The 17,885-nt window shown below is 40.6% G+C and overlaps 1 protein-coding gene across 3 annotated transcripts; it reads right to left on the bottom strand.

The window, feature by feature from the left end:
• Positions 1-772: 772 nt before the first annotated feature.
• Positions 773-15,916, bottom strand: LOC121197102 (RAS guanyl-releasing protein 1-like). 3 transcript variants are annotated; one of them, XM_041060511.1, is made up of 17 exons: positions 15,716-15,916; positions 14,863-15,038; positions 10,312-10,417; positions 8,813-8,875; positions 8,590-8,721; positions 6,840-6,993; positions 6,467-6,640; positions 5,512-5,628; positions 5,141-5,416; positions 4,664-4,744; positions 3,943-4,047; positions 3,657-3,766; positions 3,148-3,292; positions 2,932-2,968; positions 2,386-2,517; positions 1,314-1,639; positions 773-1,214 (listed from the first exon to the last, which is right to left on the bottom strand). In XM_041060511.1, exons 1-17 carry the CDS (start codon positions 15,850-15,852, stop codon positions 1,080-1,082), a joined length of 2,406 nt encoding a protein of 801 aa, XP_040916445.1. In that variant the 5' UTR covers positions 15,853-15,916; the 3' UTR covers positions 773-1,079. The 3 variants fall into 3 exon arrangements, with proteins under 3 accessions (XP_040916445.1, XP_040916446.1, XP_040916447.1); XM_041060512.1 differs by having other exon boundaries at positions 14,863-15,035; positions 15,716-15,915; XM_041060513.1 differs by lacking the exons at positions 10,312-10,417; positions 14,863-15,038; positions 15,716-15,916 and adding an exon at positions 9,038-10,300 and having other exon boundaries at positions 8,813-8,864.
• Between the last annotated feature and the right edge of the window lie 1,969 nt (positions 15,917-17,885).

Here is a 17,885-nt window from a genome sequence, read left to right on the forward strand (position 1 = left end):
CATTACACACAGTACAAACACGTCTTAATCTTGACTCCCATTCACAGTACAATACTGCTACAGTGGACCAAACAATAACTAAATAACATGGCTGCACAATAAAAATAAAAAAACAACAGTATAATGCCAGACACTCACAAGCATAAATAATTCACTGAAAGTACCAGCATACTGTACAAAATGTTCATTTACCTCACTCTTTGTATCAACTGTGTAGTGTTTCAGTCAATAAATATTAACAGACGTGCTGGAAACATCATGTGCATTGATATGAACAGGGGACAATGAAACAGAGCAACAACAGTTCTGTACATCTGACGACGTTCTGACTGCGCTGACTTTCATTCTGCTGCTGTAATCAGTGGGCTCTTGTTATTACTACAACTAAAAATATTTGGCTGCATATAAATTTACTGCAGCCCCGATTTCCATTTTATGTTTAACATAAATATCATTGATCAAGAATTGATCAAATACATTCTGCTGTATTTTCCCTCTAAAATACTGTACTCCTTCATTCAACGTTTACATACATTTAACAGGAAACTCCACTCCAATTGCAACTACTCTTCAAGGTTCACTGAGTAGTGAGTAATGCTGCGATGATTTTCATTCTTCTGTAAAACAGTAAAGGGACTCCTTCTGCTCACTTCTTTAAGTAACACTACTTTTTTCTTTGTTTCTTTAGCTTTTTCATACTGTAATTTTGACATTTGTTTTCTGTTAATATAAAACTGCTAAACTGTATTCACTGCATTGTGTACTGTAGCTGCTTTCAAAAAATCCATATACTCCTTAAAAATGTCCTTAACCTCATTAGTGATGACCTACTGATTGGCTTTTTTTTTTTGATTGGCTGTTGACCATTACAGCATTACAACACCTCGACTGGTTATGTGCATTGTATCCCACTTTATATCATGTGATGCCAGGTTGCCGGGTCTCATTGTACCCAATGATAAATTACTTGCACTCTTCATGACCAATAAGTTAAATACTGGATCCAGATTTATGCATGCTGCCATGCGGGGGCAGCAGCAGTCTCGCTGGAGAAGGTTCAGTATGCTGTATGTACAAGTCTAGGATGAGGAGTCCTCCTCCACGGGGTGGAGAGCGTGCCTTTTCAGCAGTGTCTTTAATATCTCCACCTCCCGCTCTGTCTCCCTCAGCTTCCTCCGTAGTGTTTCGTTGACTTTCTGCAGCCTCAGGTTGTCCTAGGAAAGACACAGAAGATGTGAATGACATAGCTGTGGTGCATTCAATTACTGTATAGCTGACAGAGGGAAAGCTGGAAGCTCGGTCCTGACACTCACTGACTGCAGAGATTCATAGGTGGGTTTGCTTTCTTCCTCTGGTTCTTTAGGCTTCTGCACAACAGAAGATCTGTTTTCCCACTTGGCACAGTGTCGCTGTTTTCTCTGGGGCACTGGGCTGGGACACGAGGTGAGGGTGGGTGCTGCTGGGACTAACAGAGAAGGTGGAGGGCGACTGGCTTCAAGGGCTGAAGAGAATAATTGGGGTCCCTCTGTCTGGGTGCCACTATGGACCCTCCGGGGTCTCGAAGGGCAGATGACTGGGGAGTCTGGGCTCCAGTCTTTGGTGTCATCTGATGGGTAGGGAAAAGGACATGCTTCTGAACCTGGGGAGTGGGACATCATAAGTAATTATTTCAAATGAGGCAAATGGAAAGTTCTGAGATTTAATCATGATGGACTTTCCACTTTTCAGCTTTATCACAGTCGTGTTTTAAAAGAGAATAAGTTCACTACATCTAAACTATGAGTGGCCACCAAACAAAACGTCTCACCTCAGTATGCTTTACAAAACAAGCCAAATGAACCATATGACAAAACAGCACATTACAAAGACACTTGAAGCGGGGATGTGTTGATACAACCCCTGTGTCTTGATGTGTCAACTCATATTAAGTAAAACTGAAAGTACCTCTGATCTGAATATAGTAGCTTTCTTGCAGCAGGTGGGTGCTTCACTATTACTGTAAGTGAAACAGTTCCTAATGACAGCTAAAGGGAAATCACCCAGACAACAGACCCTGCACTGCAGACCTGCAGAGTTTTTTTTCCTTTAGCTGCTGCAAACTAAACGTGAAATTACGTAAATACTGACTTTTACTGTTTTTCTGTACCGTGTACCAGGCAGTGATTACAGGAAATAAGATTTCTCAGTTAATCCACATACAATCCTCAGCCACCAGGTGGCACATGTCAGAGAGATTTAATGATTACCTCCATGTTAGATGCATGTTATGATCTGCATACTTTGTATTTGTTATGACTGTGATGAATAATACTGAGCGTGTGTGTGTGTGTGTGTGTATCAACGGGACGGTTTGTGCTGCGAATGAACCCCATCACCTCAACCCACCCTCTGAGGTGCCCATGGTGACGGGCGTGGAGCTCGGTGTTGGACTGTCAATGGCATTGGCTACTTTGGTGTTCTTCTTGCACTCAAACGCCACCTGGTCCTTGCACAGCTTGTGGCAGTTCATTCCGCAGTCTGAGCAGGCCAAAAGAATGAACAACATGTCAGAACAGGAACTAGTGTCAGTCTAACTCTGACAAACTGACTTCTACTGATTTCTCTTTGAACACTATCTGTTCTGCAAATGCAACTCTCAGACCTTTGCATGATTACTGTCAACCAAACAAATAGCTCTCAGGTCTTTTGAAGGATGGGGGAGGGGGAAAACTGTGGTTCTGACTGCAGACTATCTTTTTTTTTATGTGTTGCAAGGTTCAGCTCGCAATATGCAACACAGAAAACCACAGTACACCTTCCTAAGATAGCTTCACGTTACCTGCTCCCCACAGGACACAGTGTATACCTCTTCTCAGTATGACATGTAAGCACTGTAACATTTGGCCAAAGATAGACATGCCAAAGATGCACTACATACAGTGCAACAATTACCTTTGCATCTGTAACCTTGCTTGATGACACCCCACAACTGTGAATGAGAATATGGAGAAAAAACAATTCACATAATTCAGTATCAACAAGCAAAAGCAAGACTAAAACCCAAATTAAATATTGTTTGGGTGTTTGCAAACACTGACATAGCAGTAAAACTGTATTTCTCTGTATTTCATCATACACTTTTCTCCTTGAGTTTGTATGTTGACTTACAAATCCTGAGCAGTTGTCACAGAAGGTGGGTTTCATGTAAGTGGTCTCCTGGAAGTTGTGGACAAACCCAAGCCCCAGTTTGGAGCAGATGACACTGGCCCGCATGAAATAGGCTGTGATCTCTTCTCTGCTGACAAGGCCTTCCCTGGACAATGGCAACACATACACAGTATATTGTATTAGAGGAAACAAAGTTGTAAATGATACAGCATTTATGGGAAATACTTGTCATTGTGTAATGTGAAAACACAGTAACATTAACTGTAGTGGTTTTCATATTTAGGTCTAATTGATGAATCCAATACTCCTCCCTGTGTTGTGAGCATCATGTACTACTGGGCGTGCGTGAGAAATAAGAGTGAATATTTAGTGGTTGGAGTCATGGTTAGTTCTGCAGCTATTTTATGTTTCCTGTTGCTACACTCATCACTACAAATACCACGTTTGCTTCCTCTCCTCTGAAGTCACAAATGAGCTCAGAGAGAGTGCGTGACCTGCCAAACACTCACTTCTCTTTGTCCATGACACAGAAGGAAAAAGGAAAGCTAGCAGCAATTTTCTCAAAGTCCTCTTGAGAAATAAAGCCATTCTCGTCGTGATCGTAGTTCTTAAACACGGACTGTGAAAGACAAGAGGCAAAAACCATTGTTGTGTGACTGTTGGTGAACAATAGCTGCAAGAGCAGGCTGTCAGGATGGCAGCATGCAGAAGAATAGTTAAAATAAATGGTTATTGTTAAATGACAGTTTTACTGAGTAGCTAGGCGGAGGCTATTTTAAAAACGGAAGCACTTACATCCACCATTCTCTGCACATGTTTGCTGATGGTTCGGGGGTCAGGTTTAGGAGCCACTCCTGATGCCCAGTCCACAACCACTGGAGGTCTAGAGGGGGTGGCTGGCTGATAGAAAATTAATTAGTCATTAAAACAAAATAAGTCTGACCGGGCAGATACACATGTAAAATACTTTTTGAGCAGTTGTATTACACTAAATCTATGCACAGTGTGCAAATATAAAAACAACAACTCGCTATTGATAAGGGTTATCTGCTGGACCAGTTCTTGGCCTCTCAGTTCTTTGACTCAACACGATTTTGTTATGTTGGGACACAGCCAGGCTAGCTGTTTCCTTCCAGTTTTTATGCTAAGCTAAGCTAACCTAACCGGGCAGGCTGTTGGCTGTAGTTGGGCTAAGCTAAGCTAACCAGGTGGCTGCAGCTTCAGATTAAGTGTAAAGAAATGAGAGCAGTAATAGCCTGCTTATCTCACTCGGCTAGAACAAGAACGTGTATTATCCCAAAATATCAAACTATTTATTTAAGTACATTTTTGCTTGTGTCCTAGCTGTTTAGTCTTAAAGTTATTAAGTTTCATATTAATCGTACTGACATGAGACTTAATCTTCTCATCTAACTGTCAACAACAAAGCAAATTAAGTGTTTCCCTATATGTCAAACTACAGCTTTAAAGCCAGCTGTTAAACAGGTGTTAAAGTGTCTCTGCTTCCATCACTCACAGGTGCTTTACAGTTCTTGGGTTCTCTGGCGTAAGACAGTTCATAGATCTCATCCTCGCTGTAGTAAAGGTCCAGGGACAGCTGTTGGGGAAAGAGAGAACACATGTCTACACATGGCTTGTAAACAGAAAGAGCTCTCTGTACATCTAGATTTCTCCTTGAAACATGTTTTGATGAGGGCAAATTTAGGTCACAGGCTAACTATCATCTCTTCATGGGCATTCTGATGTTCAAGTACAATTAAAGAGCTGCACACAGATAATACAACAATACAGTAATCTCAACTCTCTCTCATTCACACTCAGTTCGTCACCCACACACTCATAGATCATAGACTCTCATCACACCCACACAAGCGCAGACAATTCACATGCTGTAACACACTCATTTGCATCTGTGCTTGAGTTCAGTACAATGCAGTGAATCACATGAAGCTACATAACAATTTAAAAAGACTCTAACTGAAAGGTGCACTACCGTCAACAGATGGACAAGGTCCTTGTTAGCATCCAGCCTGGGTGGGATCTGCTGGAGCTGGATCAGCTCATTAATGTGGCTGTAGAGTGCCTGGAGCTTCTGGACATTGACCTTGTTGTCCTCCACGTAGTCTGACATAGCCTCATTGACTGAAATCAGGTCTTTGAGGTGGACGCCCAGGATGGGGATTTTAAAACCTGTACATTTGTTGTAAGCTTGTCTATAGTTGTCATAGTTTCTGCATGAGGACAACAGGTCGGTCATCTCATTCAGGACCTGAGGAGCGAATAGAATTTTTTGTAGTAAATAATATGAGAATGTTTGATCCCTGGCTTTTAAATCGTCTGGGTCTTATCTTAGTTGTTGTTTACCTTGGTGACCTCACTAGGTACATGTGAGGTGGTGTCTTTCAGTCTGGAGATGGAGCTGTGACAAAGGCCTCCTACCACCGCCATTAGTGTGTTGTAGTTGTGCATAAGATGTAGACTCTGGTGGACGCACACATAAAAGCACACATATCAGTCCATCTACGCACAAACATATAAACACGCACAATTAAACTTGTTCCAGGTAGCCCTGGTTATATAATTCACAACACTGCCGTTACATAAGCCACTTATATTGTTGGCTTTTCTTACTGCGCTCTGATATCTCACTCTTTTTTGGAAGTGCTTTTCCCTCTCTTTTCAGTTCTCTAATTCGTGCTGTCACTGGAGCATTATGGTGTGAAATTCATTTCCACACCCGTGGGTTTTGAGGTTCACAGCAGTGAGCAGCAGCAGACTGGTGCATTAGTGTTACCAGTGCAAGAGGTCCTCCAGAGTACAAGCTTGCCTAACGGCTCCCTGAAGCCAGCCCGTCACTTCTCAGCAGGCTGCATGCAGCTTCACATTGAAGTGATTTTAACAAGCAAGGTCTGATCAGCAACTGCACTCACGAGTCATTTCTCTCTTTCCCACTCACAGAAACTCCTCAGTGTGTAAGGGTGTTCCACTTGATGACTCCATTAGCTTGCATTCAGTTAATATTTTTCTATTGGTAAAATCTTTGGATATGTTAAAAGCCTGCCGCAGAGCTCTTGAGAATCATTACCAGCTCTCTATGAATATGCATTATGCAACTACCAATTATGTAGCATCCATAGTGTTGTTTAGAGTGTGACAATGGGCCGTCATTAGTTAGATAAGGCGTGAGAACAATAGTACGTAGAAGCAAGCAAAAAGGAAATGCGTCAAACAGTTCCCTTTTTTTTTTTTTTTTAGCTCAACAGCTCGACCAGGAACAGAAAATAAAAGAGCTTAAGTGACGGGCTAATTTAACTTCTACCTGTGCCACGTGGATAAACTTGGTGAAAACCTCAGCTCTCAGCTGAGCTGTTGGCCGGCTCAGCACCATCAGCTGCACCCACTGGGAGATACCATTACACAGGGCAATAGAACGCTCCAGTACGGGGATGTCCTTCATGCAGCAGTTGCAAATGTAATTCTGATAGTCTACAAACTGGCAGAGAGAGCAGAGAGAGGAACATGAACCACTGCACGGAAACTGCAAGGAATTTCCCGTGGGGAGGAAATACCAAATGTTTATTAAGTTCTACTCTCACGAAGAAGCACGTAAAATAAACAAATCAACAATGTGCAAAAGATAACCCACCTATAGTGGAATGCTTTTTTGAGTAGACATGAATATATATACTCACTGATATCCTGCAAAAAGATTTAAACTCCAGGTAGGTGAGATGCTCAGCCAACTCAATGGGCTCCAGGTGATCAAAAAGAAGAGAAACCTTCCTCTTTTTACTGCTGTTAGCTTTGATCTTCTGGCTGGCTTTCCACGACCAGTCCCGTTCATTTCTAGAACACAACATGAAGCACATTTATAATCAGCAAAGGTTGTGAGACTTCATAAGTTGGAAAATTACAGTTTTAGACACTGATTTTTACATCAGTACAGACTCAGGCACTGATCTCAGACACTGATCAAAGCCACAAAGCATTATTTTTCATTTGAGTCAATAAAAACATGCAAAGATATTAATGTCAATTTACATATAAATGTAACAGAAAAGACACAAGACACATTAGATTTTCCATTTGATGCAATGATGTAGCCATAAATTGTACATTTTGGATCTGAACAGAGCTGAAACAATTAGTCAATTAAAGGGGCAAAATGTGTGTATTTTAGTTTAAAACATTCAGAAAATTAACTAATTGACATTAGTCTAAGACATTTTTATATTATGTTACTATAGCCTACTGTGTTGTCGACTGATGCATGCTAAGCAGCTAGCCCTGTTTTGTCCTGTAGTAGTAACTACGAGTAGGATAAGAACCTGTGTTGCCACGGTGCTCTCTAGGGAACGTTCCTCCACTCAAACAAAAACAGTATTTGTCAATCCATGCAGCAGTTTGCCCCAAGGTGAGGGGAGATTTGTTCAAGCTAACATCAGCTCAACCTGAAAGTGAGGGTTGAAGCTTGGTTGGAAGTAGCTAGTGAGCCCAGTCCCAGAACACGCACCCTGGATGACAGGTACACAGAGAGGGCCGATAAACATTTTTTTTGACCATCTACCAGCACGCTGATGTGACACCCTGCTGGTATTTGTCCCAGTAAGCCCAACGGCCAGTCCGACTATGGCACAGGGGAAGGGAAGGGGGGAGGAGGGACCAAAGAGTGCTTTTTCTTGTTTCTCACAATAGGGGTGAACATCCAAATTTTCTGATAATATGTTGCCCCCTATTTGTTTGCAGTATGAATTTGAAAGTTGGCAAATTCTTCCACATTACCCCTTTAACCAACTAGTCAATGGACAGAAAATAATTATTAGTCACAATTTTGAAAATTGCTTCCAGTTAATTAAGTCAGTTAAATTAGGTTTAAATAATTTTTAAGCAAAATGTAAAAAAATAAGTGTTGACTTTTTGTCAGCTTCTCAAATCTGAATTTTATGTATTTGCTGTTTTTTAATGATATAAATTGAACACCTTTGGGTTTTGGACTATTGGTCAGACAAAGTGAGACTTTTAAGAATCTCACCTTGGAAACTGTGACATAGACGTTTCAGCTTTCTGATATTTTTCTGACATTTGATCAAATGATCAGTTGCTTAAACAAGAATATAATGATAATATATGATGAAAATAACTTAGGTGCTGCCCCAATCGGAATATTTCCATCTACACTGTGTAATCAAGTGTGACATATAGCAACACTTGAACAAGTAGACAAAAATACACTATAAACATGTACTGTATACGTGATGTCAAACAGTGTGACAATAAAAAAAAACATTTACATTTTAGCAACTTTAAAAGCCTCAAAGTTACTGTCCACAGTTCAAAGTCTGTATCGTGACTGATCTCAGTACTTTCCATGACTGAACAAACAACTGAGAGTCGTGTAGGCCTAAAGTTTCAGTTACCAGCTGGTCAGAGATTAACACTTACATCCATTTGGTCTCTAGAAGAGCGCAAAGATGCTCCTGTCCCTGCTCTCTGATCAGCTCCCGGAACTGGTCCAGGCTGTCTGACAAGCTGTGGTGCAACCGGAACATCACCCAGAATTCCTGGATCCAATGCCTGGAGATCAGAGACCATACCATGTGACTGATACAAAACACTCAGTTAATGTTACTCTGAAAATGTGTGTGTGTGTGTGTGTTAGACTGACCTGATGAAGTAGCATATCCTCTGGCATTCTGTTGGCCTTTCATTGTCCAGTGCTGTTTTGAATGTACAGACTTTGGTTAAGGAACTGATGATGTTGACAGATCGTGACTATTACCCTGAGTAGAAAGTGGTTTAATTGTCTGAATGTTAAAGCCGAAATTCACATCAAGAGACCAGCATTGTTTCAGGTTCAGCCACATCTTTGCTTTAGGTGAAAATATCTCACCTCTGAATTTGCTGATCTTCAACACTGTTCTTGAGATGTATGAGTAAATAATGAACATACGGTTGCTTAGACTGCAGAATGTCTTTCCTACAAACAACTCATTAATAAAAACTACAGCAACTCAACTAAAAGGCAAACAGAAGTGACATTTGGAAATGTGGGAGGAGGCGAATGCATGAAGCAAAACCCTGATGAGCATCACAGAATGAATCATTCTGGCATACAGAAGCAAGTGGATAACAAAATGCAAAAAGAAAACACACAATCAATGTTTCATCTTCATCTATACAACTGTTGGTTAATGTGCATTGCTTCATCTAATAAGGATTTCCTTATTAGATGAAGCAGCTTTTATAAACAGACTAACACTATGGCTCTCAGTTGGCAGAAATCAGCTTGAAATGATGTACATAAAAAGGCTAATTGCGTCATTAGAACAGAAGAACTGCCCACGCAGTCCCGTGGCCAGACTGTGATGAAGGCTGTTAATGGCCCCTGTGTCTCTTCCCTGATCCTAACCCACACACTGAATTTATTTGATGTATCCTTTTGGGTCTTCGGCTCGGAGCAAGGGAGTTAAAAATAGCAGAGGGGCTATTCGGCATTGCATGCTCTGACGTGGGTTAGTGTGTGCAGGGGCCTCTTTAAGCAATAGAGGGTCCGTGTTTATATATAGTTGAAGAGGACTTGTATGAGAAAGAGGCAGAGGTAATTAACACCTGAAACCCCAAGGCTGCTTGCCGGGCCAGTAAGCTCCTCTGAGAGGCTTTGTGACGCCACTGCTGTTTCCTGAATGGAAGCGTAAATTACAGGCCCTCCACTGAAGTCACAAGACACTACAAAAAAGCATGTGTTTTTTGTAGTGTGAAGTGGGTAAAATGAAAGAGGCAGAATCAAACATTTTGAAAGAGACCATACACAATGGTAACAGACTCCCTGTTATTACATACATGTGATATAGTGGCCAGAAGGAAGGAAATTTACACAGGCAGACAGAGACGTAAAAGGTCTACATCAACTAACAGCAGGAGTAAACATGAACTACCATTTGCCTATCAGATTTTGCGCTGACAGCTACAGGCTGCATTGTAAGCCAAGTACAAGCTTGATTGCCCGTTGCTGTTGACAACCAAAAGAAAGCAGCACACAGAGAGCCTAGTGATCTGATCCCATGTTACATTTGGTGCTCAAAACTGGCCAATGCACTGTGATAGAGCATTGGACGATGTGTTGTGATAGCGGTTATAGCTTGATGATGGACTGCTGAAGGATATAGAGTGATGAGTTTGTCCAGCAGATCACTGGAGGAGATGAGGAGACGGTGCATGGTCAGGGTGATGTTCAACAGGTGGCTGCTCCGACATAAGCAGCCATCCGAGTCTGCAAGACAAAATGCGCACACTTGAGTGCACCATCATTGCAACAAAGTGGAGCAGGAACACAAGTCAACATGTCAGCCCTTTAAAATAAAACTTGCATCAGTGACATGGGGTTTCCCCTGCCTACGTTTTACCAAACCAGAATCAGTCCCATGTTGCGTCTGACACATCACATTTAGATTTTTAAGTTGTGTTTTAATGTGCCCCCATGTTGGGTGGATTACCATAATCTGTGACATGTTTTGTGGACATACTTTGCGGGGGGGTGGCATGCTAATTGACACGTTTGGTTTATTTCCTATCCTTTAAATAGTTTGGCTTATTTAAATCAGTTAGCAATGAAAATATAATTTCACAAATTAGACTGGGGTTGGGAAAGAGCTACTGTATATCAACTATGGTGCTGCAGCAACTGGTTGATTAATATCAATCAGCTGATAATTAATTATTTAAGTCATGGTTTTTATTGTTTGTTTAGTTTGTTTATGGTTGCTATGTGAATATCACAACATTTAAATACATGCCTGGTTAGGCTCTATGAAATTGTGATTGTAATTGTTGAACATTTTCTAAATGATTAATCAAAAAGACAGTTGCTAAAAGAATTGATAATGAAAATTATTCTCAACTGGGACAGTCAAAATATTGACTATTTTCAGATAGGTCGCATTTTGTAAATAAATCAACACTATAGTTGTGGCTATAGTGTTTCTGTGGCCCCAGACAGGTAAGAAACATTTGATTACAAATCTGATTGGATTTTTTTTTAATGCTGCTTTGAGATAAGCACAAGTAAAGAAGGATATAACTGTATAAACCTCAGGTGTTCTGTATGAAAACTACAACGTAGAAATTTCCATCAGTGGAGAATACAGGGTTAGGTTAACCCGGTGAAACAGTGACTAATGCTCACACACTGATGCATTTCATCATACTATCCACAGACCCTGGTGCTGAAGATTTGCCTTAACCTCTGACTGTGTGAACCTCTGCGGCTTGTTTGTCTCACTACCCTTTTTTTTGCTTCCTTTCTCCTTACATATATCTCACTTCCTCTCTTTGTGATCAGACCAGCTGTCCTTATCTTTCTCCTCTGATTCTACATTACAGTTGACATCTTGAGATCCACGGAGAGAGGGAAAATGTTCTTTTCAACCACTTAAAAAAAAACGAGACTACATGTGTAAAAAATATTACATAACATGGCACTGCCAGATCTGACCTATAATTGCAGAAGATGCATTTTCCAGCCCACTTTAGTGAAGCAACACGCCACTTATCTCCAGAGAAACTTAAAAACCACGGTGACACACAGTGAATTACTGTCTGACATAAAGAGGAAGACTATTTAATTGTAGCTTCACAAATATTATTTCTATACCATGGAAAGACATTTTAGGCTGTTTACATCTTCCTCCCACAATCTGCAGAGAATTAACACATTGTGCTGAAAATCTGAAGAACGTCTGTGAATTGTCTGCTGAATATCCCTTTAAGCTTTACCAGTATCTTGACACCATCAAGGACATCAGGCGTCTAGAGGTCCCACTTTTAAACCATATCACCTTGGAAATATCTCAGACGCCATGGCAACATGTTTTCTAATCTTTGTTATCTGTAAGCAACTCACCACTCCAGCCACAGCTGACTAATCCAGCCCTCATATCCTGCATGGGGTGTGTTTCTGTTTGTAAAACACAGTCACTACCAGCTCAATCCTGTGACCTCATCAGTCGAGTCAATACGAGAGTAAAAGAGACAAGTGAAACAATGTCTAGCATTCAAAAGGACACGGCTGGTAAAGAAGCAAAGCTTATATGCAGTTAGGCCATATGTATATGAAGCAATAACCACCTCCCTGCTTTAGTTAAAGTATCAGTTTTCACTCATGTTTTAAATTCACGATCTCCTAACAATCAGGTGTGAATCAGGCAAAGTCAGAACTGTGGTAAATGCACAACAGGAAGTCATGACTCCCCATCAGGTAAACAATTACTCCATCCTTTTTTTTTCACAACTTTCCAACCACTAACCCTCCTCGTGCAGGGTTAATTGCAGGAGGAAATCCCCTCTGGACTGTCTGTTAGCGACTGGAAAATTAGGAAAGCTGCTGCCACTACACTGGAACTGTGCGATGCTGTGTAGCGATAAACACTGCCGAGGGCACGCAGCGCCTGGCCTGCTTTTAAGGTTATCTTAGACATTCATCAGCTGCAGGCAGGTTTGGTGTGGCCCATGAATGTTTCCTTGTTTTGACAGAGGCTATCAGACTGGATGGTCCCTTTGTTTTAGAGGAATCCAAGTTAGATCCAGGATGATGGTTATCTCGCTGTACGCTGTGTAAAATGCTCTATAATAATCAGAACCCACTGTAACTTTATGGATAATACTGTTTGTAGTTATACTTGAGAGCCACGATTCCCAACCAGGGGCACTTTTGCAGTTCTCAGTGACACATCAAAAGTCTGTAGAGTAGCTCAACTAATTTGATAAATATGATTTGATTAAAAAAATGGATATCACACCTGAACAGCACATGGCCAAAACTATGCAAAAACTAGTTAGCAAGCGAAAAAAGACATTGAAATAAATCATTAAAACAGATGGATAACCTATTAAAGTAGAATTCAACAGAACTAAAACGGAACAAAATGGCTAAAAGTAATGTAAAATAGTTTTTACTACTTAATATAATGGATAAATTGCAAGAACAGTAATGAATAAAAGTAAAGAATTAATAGTTGAAACAGTCAGGTAAAAATAATGTGTAATGTGTAAATAGTTGAAACGTCCCGCTTCTGCTGCTCCAATTGGTAGCAGAGATTTGACTGTTTAGCTATTTAAAAAGAAAATGTAAACATCCGCCATATCCACTTTTAGATTATTGATAGCTAAATAGCATCCCATATAAAATCACTTAAAATGAGCACATTTGGAACATGACAGGTACATCTGCCAAAAAAGGTTGAGAACCACTGTCAAGGGTGAAACCTTTCTGTCACACCCACAGAAAACTTTAACTATAAAATATGTTATTTTGACACTTGATTTACACACAATGATTGATATCTACAGATATTGTAAGTCATGACAAATAAAAATGTAAAAGTATTTAACATAAATTATATGTAACTTATACAAAACAGCAACAACAACAACAAACTATAAATGAATTAGGTAAACACTAGGGATGATCAGTGGAGCCCAGTGCAGTGCAGTCTAGAGAGGGCGATGATGTCAACAGCTATTGATCCACACCTCATAGTGCTCTGCATTTCAAAGGCTGGTCAGCATCTGAGGACCACTGTTTGGGGAGCTGACCTTTCGGCTCAGCCAGGGTTGAAGCTGCCATCAGGTAATCCTTCAAATAGCTCTTACGTGCACTCTCACATTTGAAAAGGTGGCAGGACTCGTAGCCCTCAGGGGTTCGCCTGTGATGTGGGCCAGGAGGAGCAGAACTGAGCTCCATTTTATCAGGAGAAGCTGTTAAAACCCTCAGTCATAACACACTGTACTGTACAGATAATATCTTGGAGATGTGTGTACGAATCGCATATTTTGCATACTGACACTGAAATTACAGGCAGCTCTGTATGATATTGTATTATGGAGTTCCTTAACTAATGAATGTGAAATGAGCGTCAGGCTGTCGTCACTGACCGATTCTACCTCTCTGCAGATAAATGTTGTTACGGGATGTCATTTTATGTGCAGCCCATTGTAACACCTCTCCATTGCTCTTGCTCCATTTGTGTAACCAGGCAACGGCAATTTGAAAGCTTGTCTCTTCAGAGACGCAATCACCATAACTCAGAGAGCACTCCAGACAACTTGATGAAGCCAATGATCTTTGCTTGATTGATCCAGCTACAGCCTCCTCAATCACTGCTGTGCTTTTTTTTTCATTAAAAAAAACCCTCTATTAATCCTGCATCCACTTAAATATTAGCACTTAATACAGTAATTGACCAAACAGAGCAGCTTACAATTGAAGAAATCTAAACAAACATCAAGGACGTTTACAGTCACTCAAAGCAAAATCAGACAAGCATCAATACAGCTGTATTAAGAGAATCCATTTTACTTTCAAACGCAAAGCACCACCCTCCTCTTGTTAAATAGCCTGCCCAAACTTGTTAGAGATTTGCAGCAAAATACCAGGAAAAGTGCTGGGAAAAAACAGAGACTTCTTAGAAACTATAAGAGTATGTGATCACAAATAGGGCAGAGTTTCCTGTGTCTGAGCTTACAATCTTACTGTTTCTCAACGGTAGAGACAAGCGCTGCAGAACAGTGCATCTTAAAAAAGAAAAGGCATCCATAGAGTTGCAAGACTGCAATATACCACATCAGTACAAACACCTCTGCTCCTGCTGTACATTTCACAGCAGTGTTTCACCTTGTCGAACTCAACACTAGTGCTCAGGCAGGTCAGCATGGACTTACCGAAGGACTGCAGACAGGCCTGGATGAGCTCCTCCCAGCTCGCACCCTTGGTGAGGTGTCCCAGGGACATCATGGATTTACCTGGGACGGTCTGGGCCGGGCTGGGTTTGTGGAACCGGTGAGGACGGCCTGGAGGAGAAACTCTAGACCTGGAGCTGCATCTTGGAGTGGCTCTGCTTGAGAAACAAGCAAGATAAGACCAGTGAGGGGGAGGAGGGACGAGAGGGTTTATTGCAAGGAAAGAAGTGTGTTTGTCTGCTTGCATGTGAGGAGGTATAGTGTTGTACTTCTGTGTCAAACCATATTTTTATGAGACCACCGATTATTACACATATATGATGACATGATGTGTGTAGCTGTAACAAGAAAAGAAGCTATTGTTTTGAATTTAAGAAACCCCCCTGGGAATTTGCTGTTCATTGTTCTCATTTCCTTCCTTTAACTTAGGGAAATACCGGTTGATTGCGGACATCCACTTTAAACTGTTGAGTGACCAGTAAACAAGAAGGAATTTGCTTTAAACATAAGCAGTTTAAGCACAGCGGGTCAAAAAAAACAACTGAGGTTAAAGAGCCGGTTAATCTATGGCGCTTTTGTGCGTAAAATACTTGGTTGGCATCATTTCTGCTTTCGTGCACCGTTTTACCAAAAAAAAAACAAAGACACAGACACACCTGTTTATTTACAGCTAGGTACAGTCACGAAAACAACTCTGACACCTGAAACGATCAAGTTACTGTTGAAATGGTATACACATTTTCACTAAAACAACACCTGAAACTCCTCAGTTAAAAAAAACGCACAAAGAAAAAAATTAAAAAAAAAAAAAACGTGAAAAGAAGATCTGACTTACGCATCGTCCTTTCCCTTCTCGTCCGACGATATACTTTCGTTTTGTATGTTTTCTTTTGATTGACATCCCATGGCGAGGTACTGGGCGACGAGCGGCTGAACTAGGCTGTCCATCTGTGTTCTCCTCGATGGGAGCATTTCATCGCTCAGTGCGCCTCCGCGGTCTCAGCAGCATTGTGCTGACTCGTCAATGAACGTTACACAATTAAGATTCACCCAGCTTGTCTGTGAGTGGGCGGCCGTGCTGCTGGGCTTGTCACTCACCCTGAGTGGGATCTGTACTTCACAAGTCGTTACTTCTTTGCGTCCAAAGTCGTGTTCTCACTGGTTTATGCTTTACAACTTTAATCAGAGAGTTAGTTTGGTAGGTGAAGTTTCTCTTGAGGGGAAGATCCAGGAAAATGAGAAGCAGTTAATACATTTTACAACCGTCTCAGTCAATTGAAAGTGTAATAGGGATTACTAATTTGATCACTCTCAGTCAAATTTCAGTCTCCACAGCTATATCAAATCATATTTAGAAAATAAATAAATAAATAAATAAAATAAAATCGTGGGTCCAGGTCTTTTTTTTGGGGGGGGGGGGGGGGGGGGCGGCCTTAACATAAATACAATTTGGAAAATTTGAGTGAGACGTGATCTCTCTTGTAGTTAACTAAAACTTTTTGTTTGTTCAGTCTGCAGAACGGGAAAGGGTGGGCCTTCCTCTGAAGATAACAGTGGCTGTGGGTTCCATCATGGCTTATGTTGTATGAGTGGATAATATTATTGTACTATACTGTAGGTGGTCCAAATAAGATGTTTCCTGAAGTATTTCGACTGCTTTAAGAAGTCTGCCGAGCCCTGTGATAATGTTGTCTGTACAATGTAGACCAAAACTAACTAATGAAATGAAATCATTTTGATGTTTTTTTTCATTTTGAAAATATTCCCACCCTACAAAGAGCACATTCTTACTTTGATTTAAGAAGTGCTCCTCACTTCTCAGCTGAAGTGGATAATGAATATAGATAATGTGAAACCCCTAGAAAATGATGTAACTTATACAATTAATAACAACTTTTTCTTTTGACCATAAAACATCCAATTTAAGCCAAAAAGGAATTATTGAGCTCTGCTTTGCATGTGCCCTTTTTCACTTAGCTTTAACTGAGCATGAGCTCAGGAGGAGAAACACACACCACAGGACAAAGCTTATAAGGTGTGTACAGTCTATGATAAAATCTGAGACAGCTTTGTGCCTCCTGCACCCCAGAGTATCCTCCCTTTGATAAGGTGCCTCCCTGTTTGCCATCCACATCTGAACAGTGGTTTTGATTCATGCGTTTCCGCAGGCAGAGTGAAGACATGAGAACCTGGGTATTAGCAGCTGTGTACATTTGATAAGATAGCTTGTGTGTATCCTTTTCTACTGTTATCAAACCAGCCAGCTATGCCTTAAGCCTGCCCCCATGTGGCTAAATGCATCCAATTTCATTTTTTTGTTATGACGTTGAGCCCAGTAATACTGACAGACATGCACTGCTTAAATAAAAATAATTGAAAATATTCAACATTTTACATGATTTTTCAAGGAATAAGTGGTTCAGCGTGTATTACTGTTTGGGGTTTGTGTTACAGTTGTTGTGACCATTGCTTCTTTGCAAATCGCCACCCACTTTTTTAACCAACAACAAACCAAATCCTTATAAGGAAAATTGAAAGCTAAACTAGGCAAAGGACATGTAATTTCTACTAAAGGAGAAGAATGTCTGTTTAAGACATTACATAATAAATCTGAATCAAATTTATGATCAAATTTGAATTATATTTCTATAATATGTATAATAATATATATCTTCTGCTGATTATGCTCTAATGTGTACATGCATTTTTAACATCTGTGTGGGCTTTTTTTGGTTATTATTCTTTAGATTGGAAGACAATTTAAAAAACCATGGTGATTTCTGAATAACAGAAACCTGCTTTGTGGTTTTCATATACTGTATATCATTGTTGTTCCTGTTCTCATTTCCAATATAAAGTAGATAGTATTCAGGAGTGTTTCCTCTGCATACCTGTATATAGCAGAATATTAAAGATGATCGGGTAGCAGTTCAGACATCAGCCCTGTGGTCAGATGTTTCTGCAAAATATGCAGCATAGCCAATTAGTAGTCAGCCAGTGACTGC

Source organism: Toxotes jaculatrix, chromosome 17 (assembly GCF_017976425.1).
Source record: "Toxotes jaculatrix isolate fToxJac2 chromosome 17, fToxJac2.pri, whole genome shotgun sequence".
Lineage (NCBI taxonomy): Eukaryota > Metazoa > Chordata > Actinopteri > Toxotidae > Toxotes > Toxotes jaculatrix.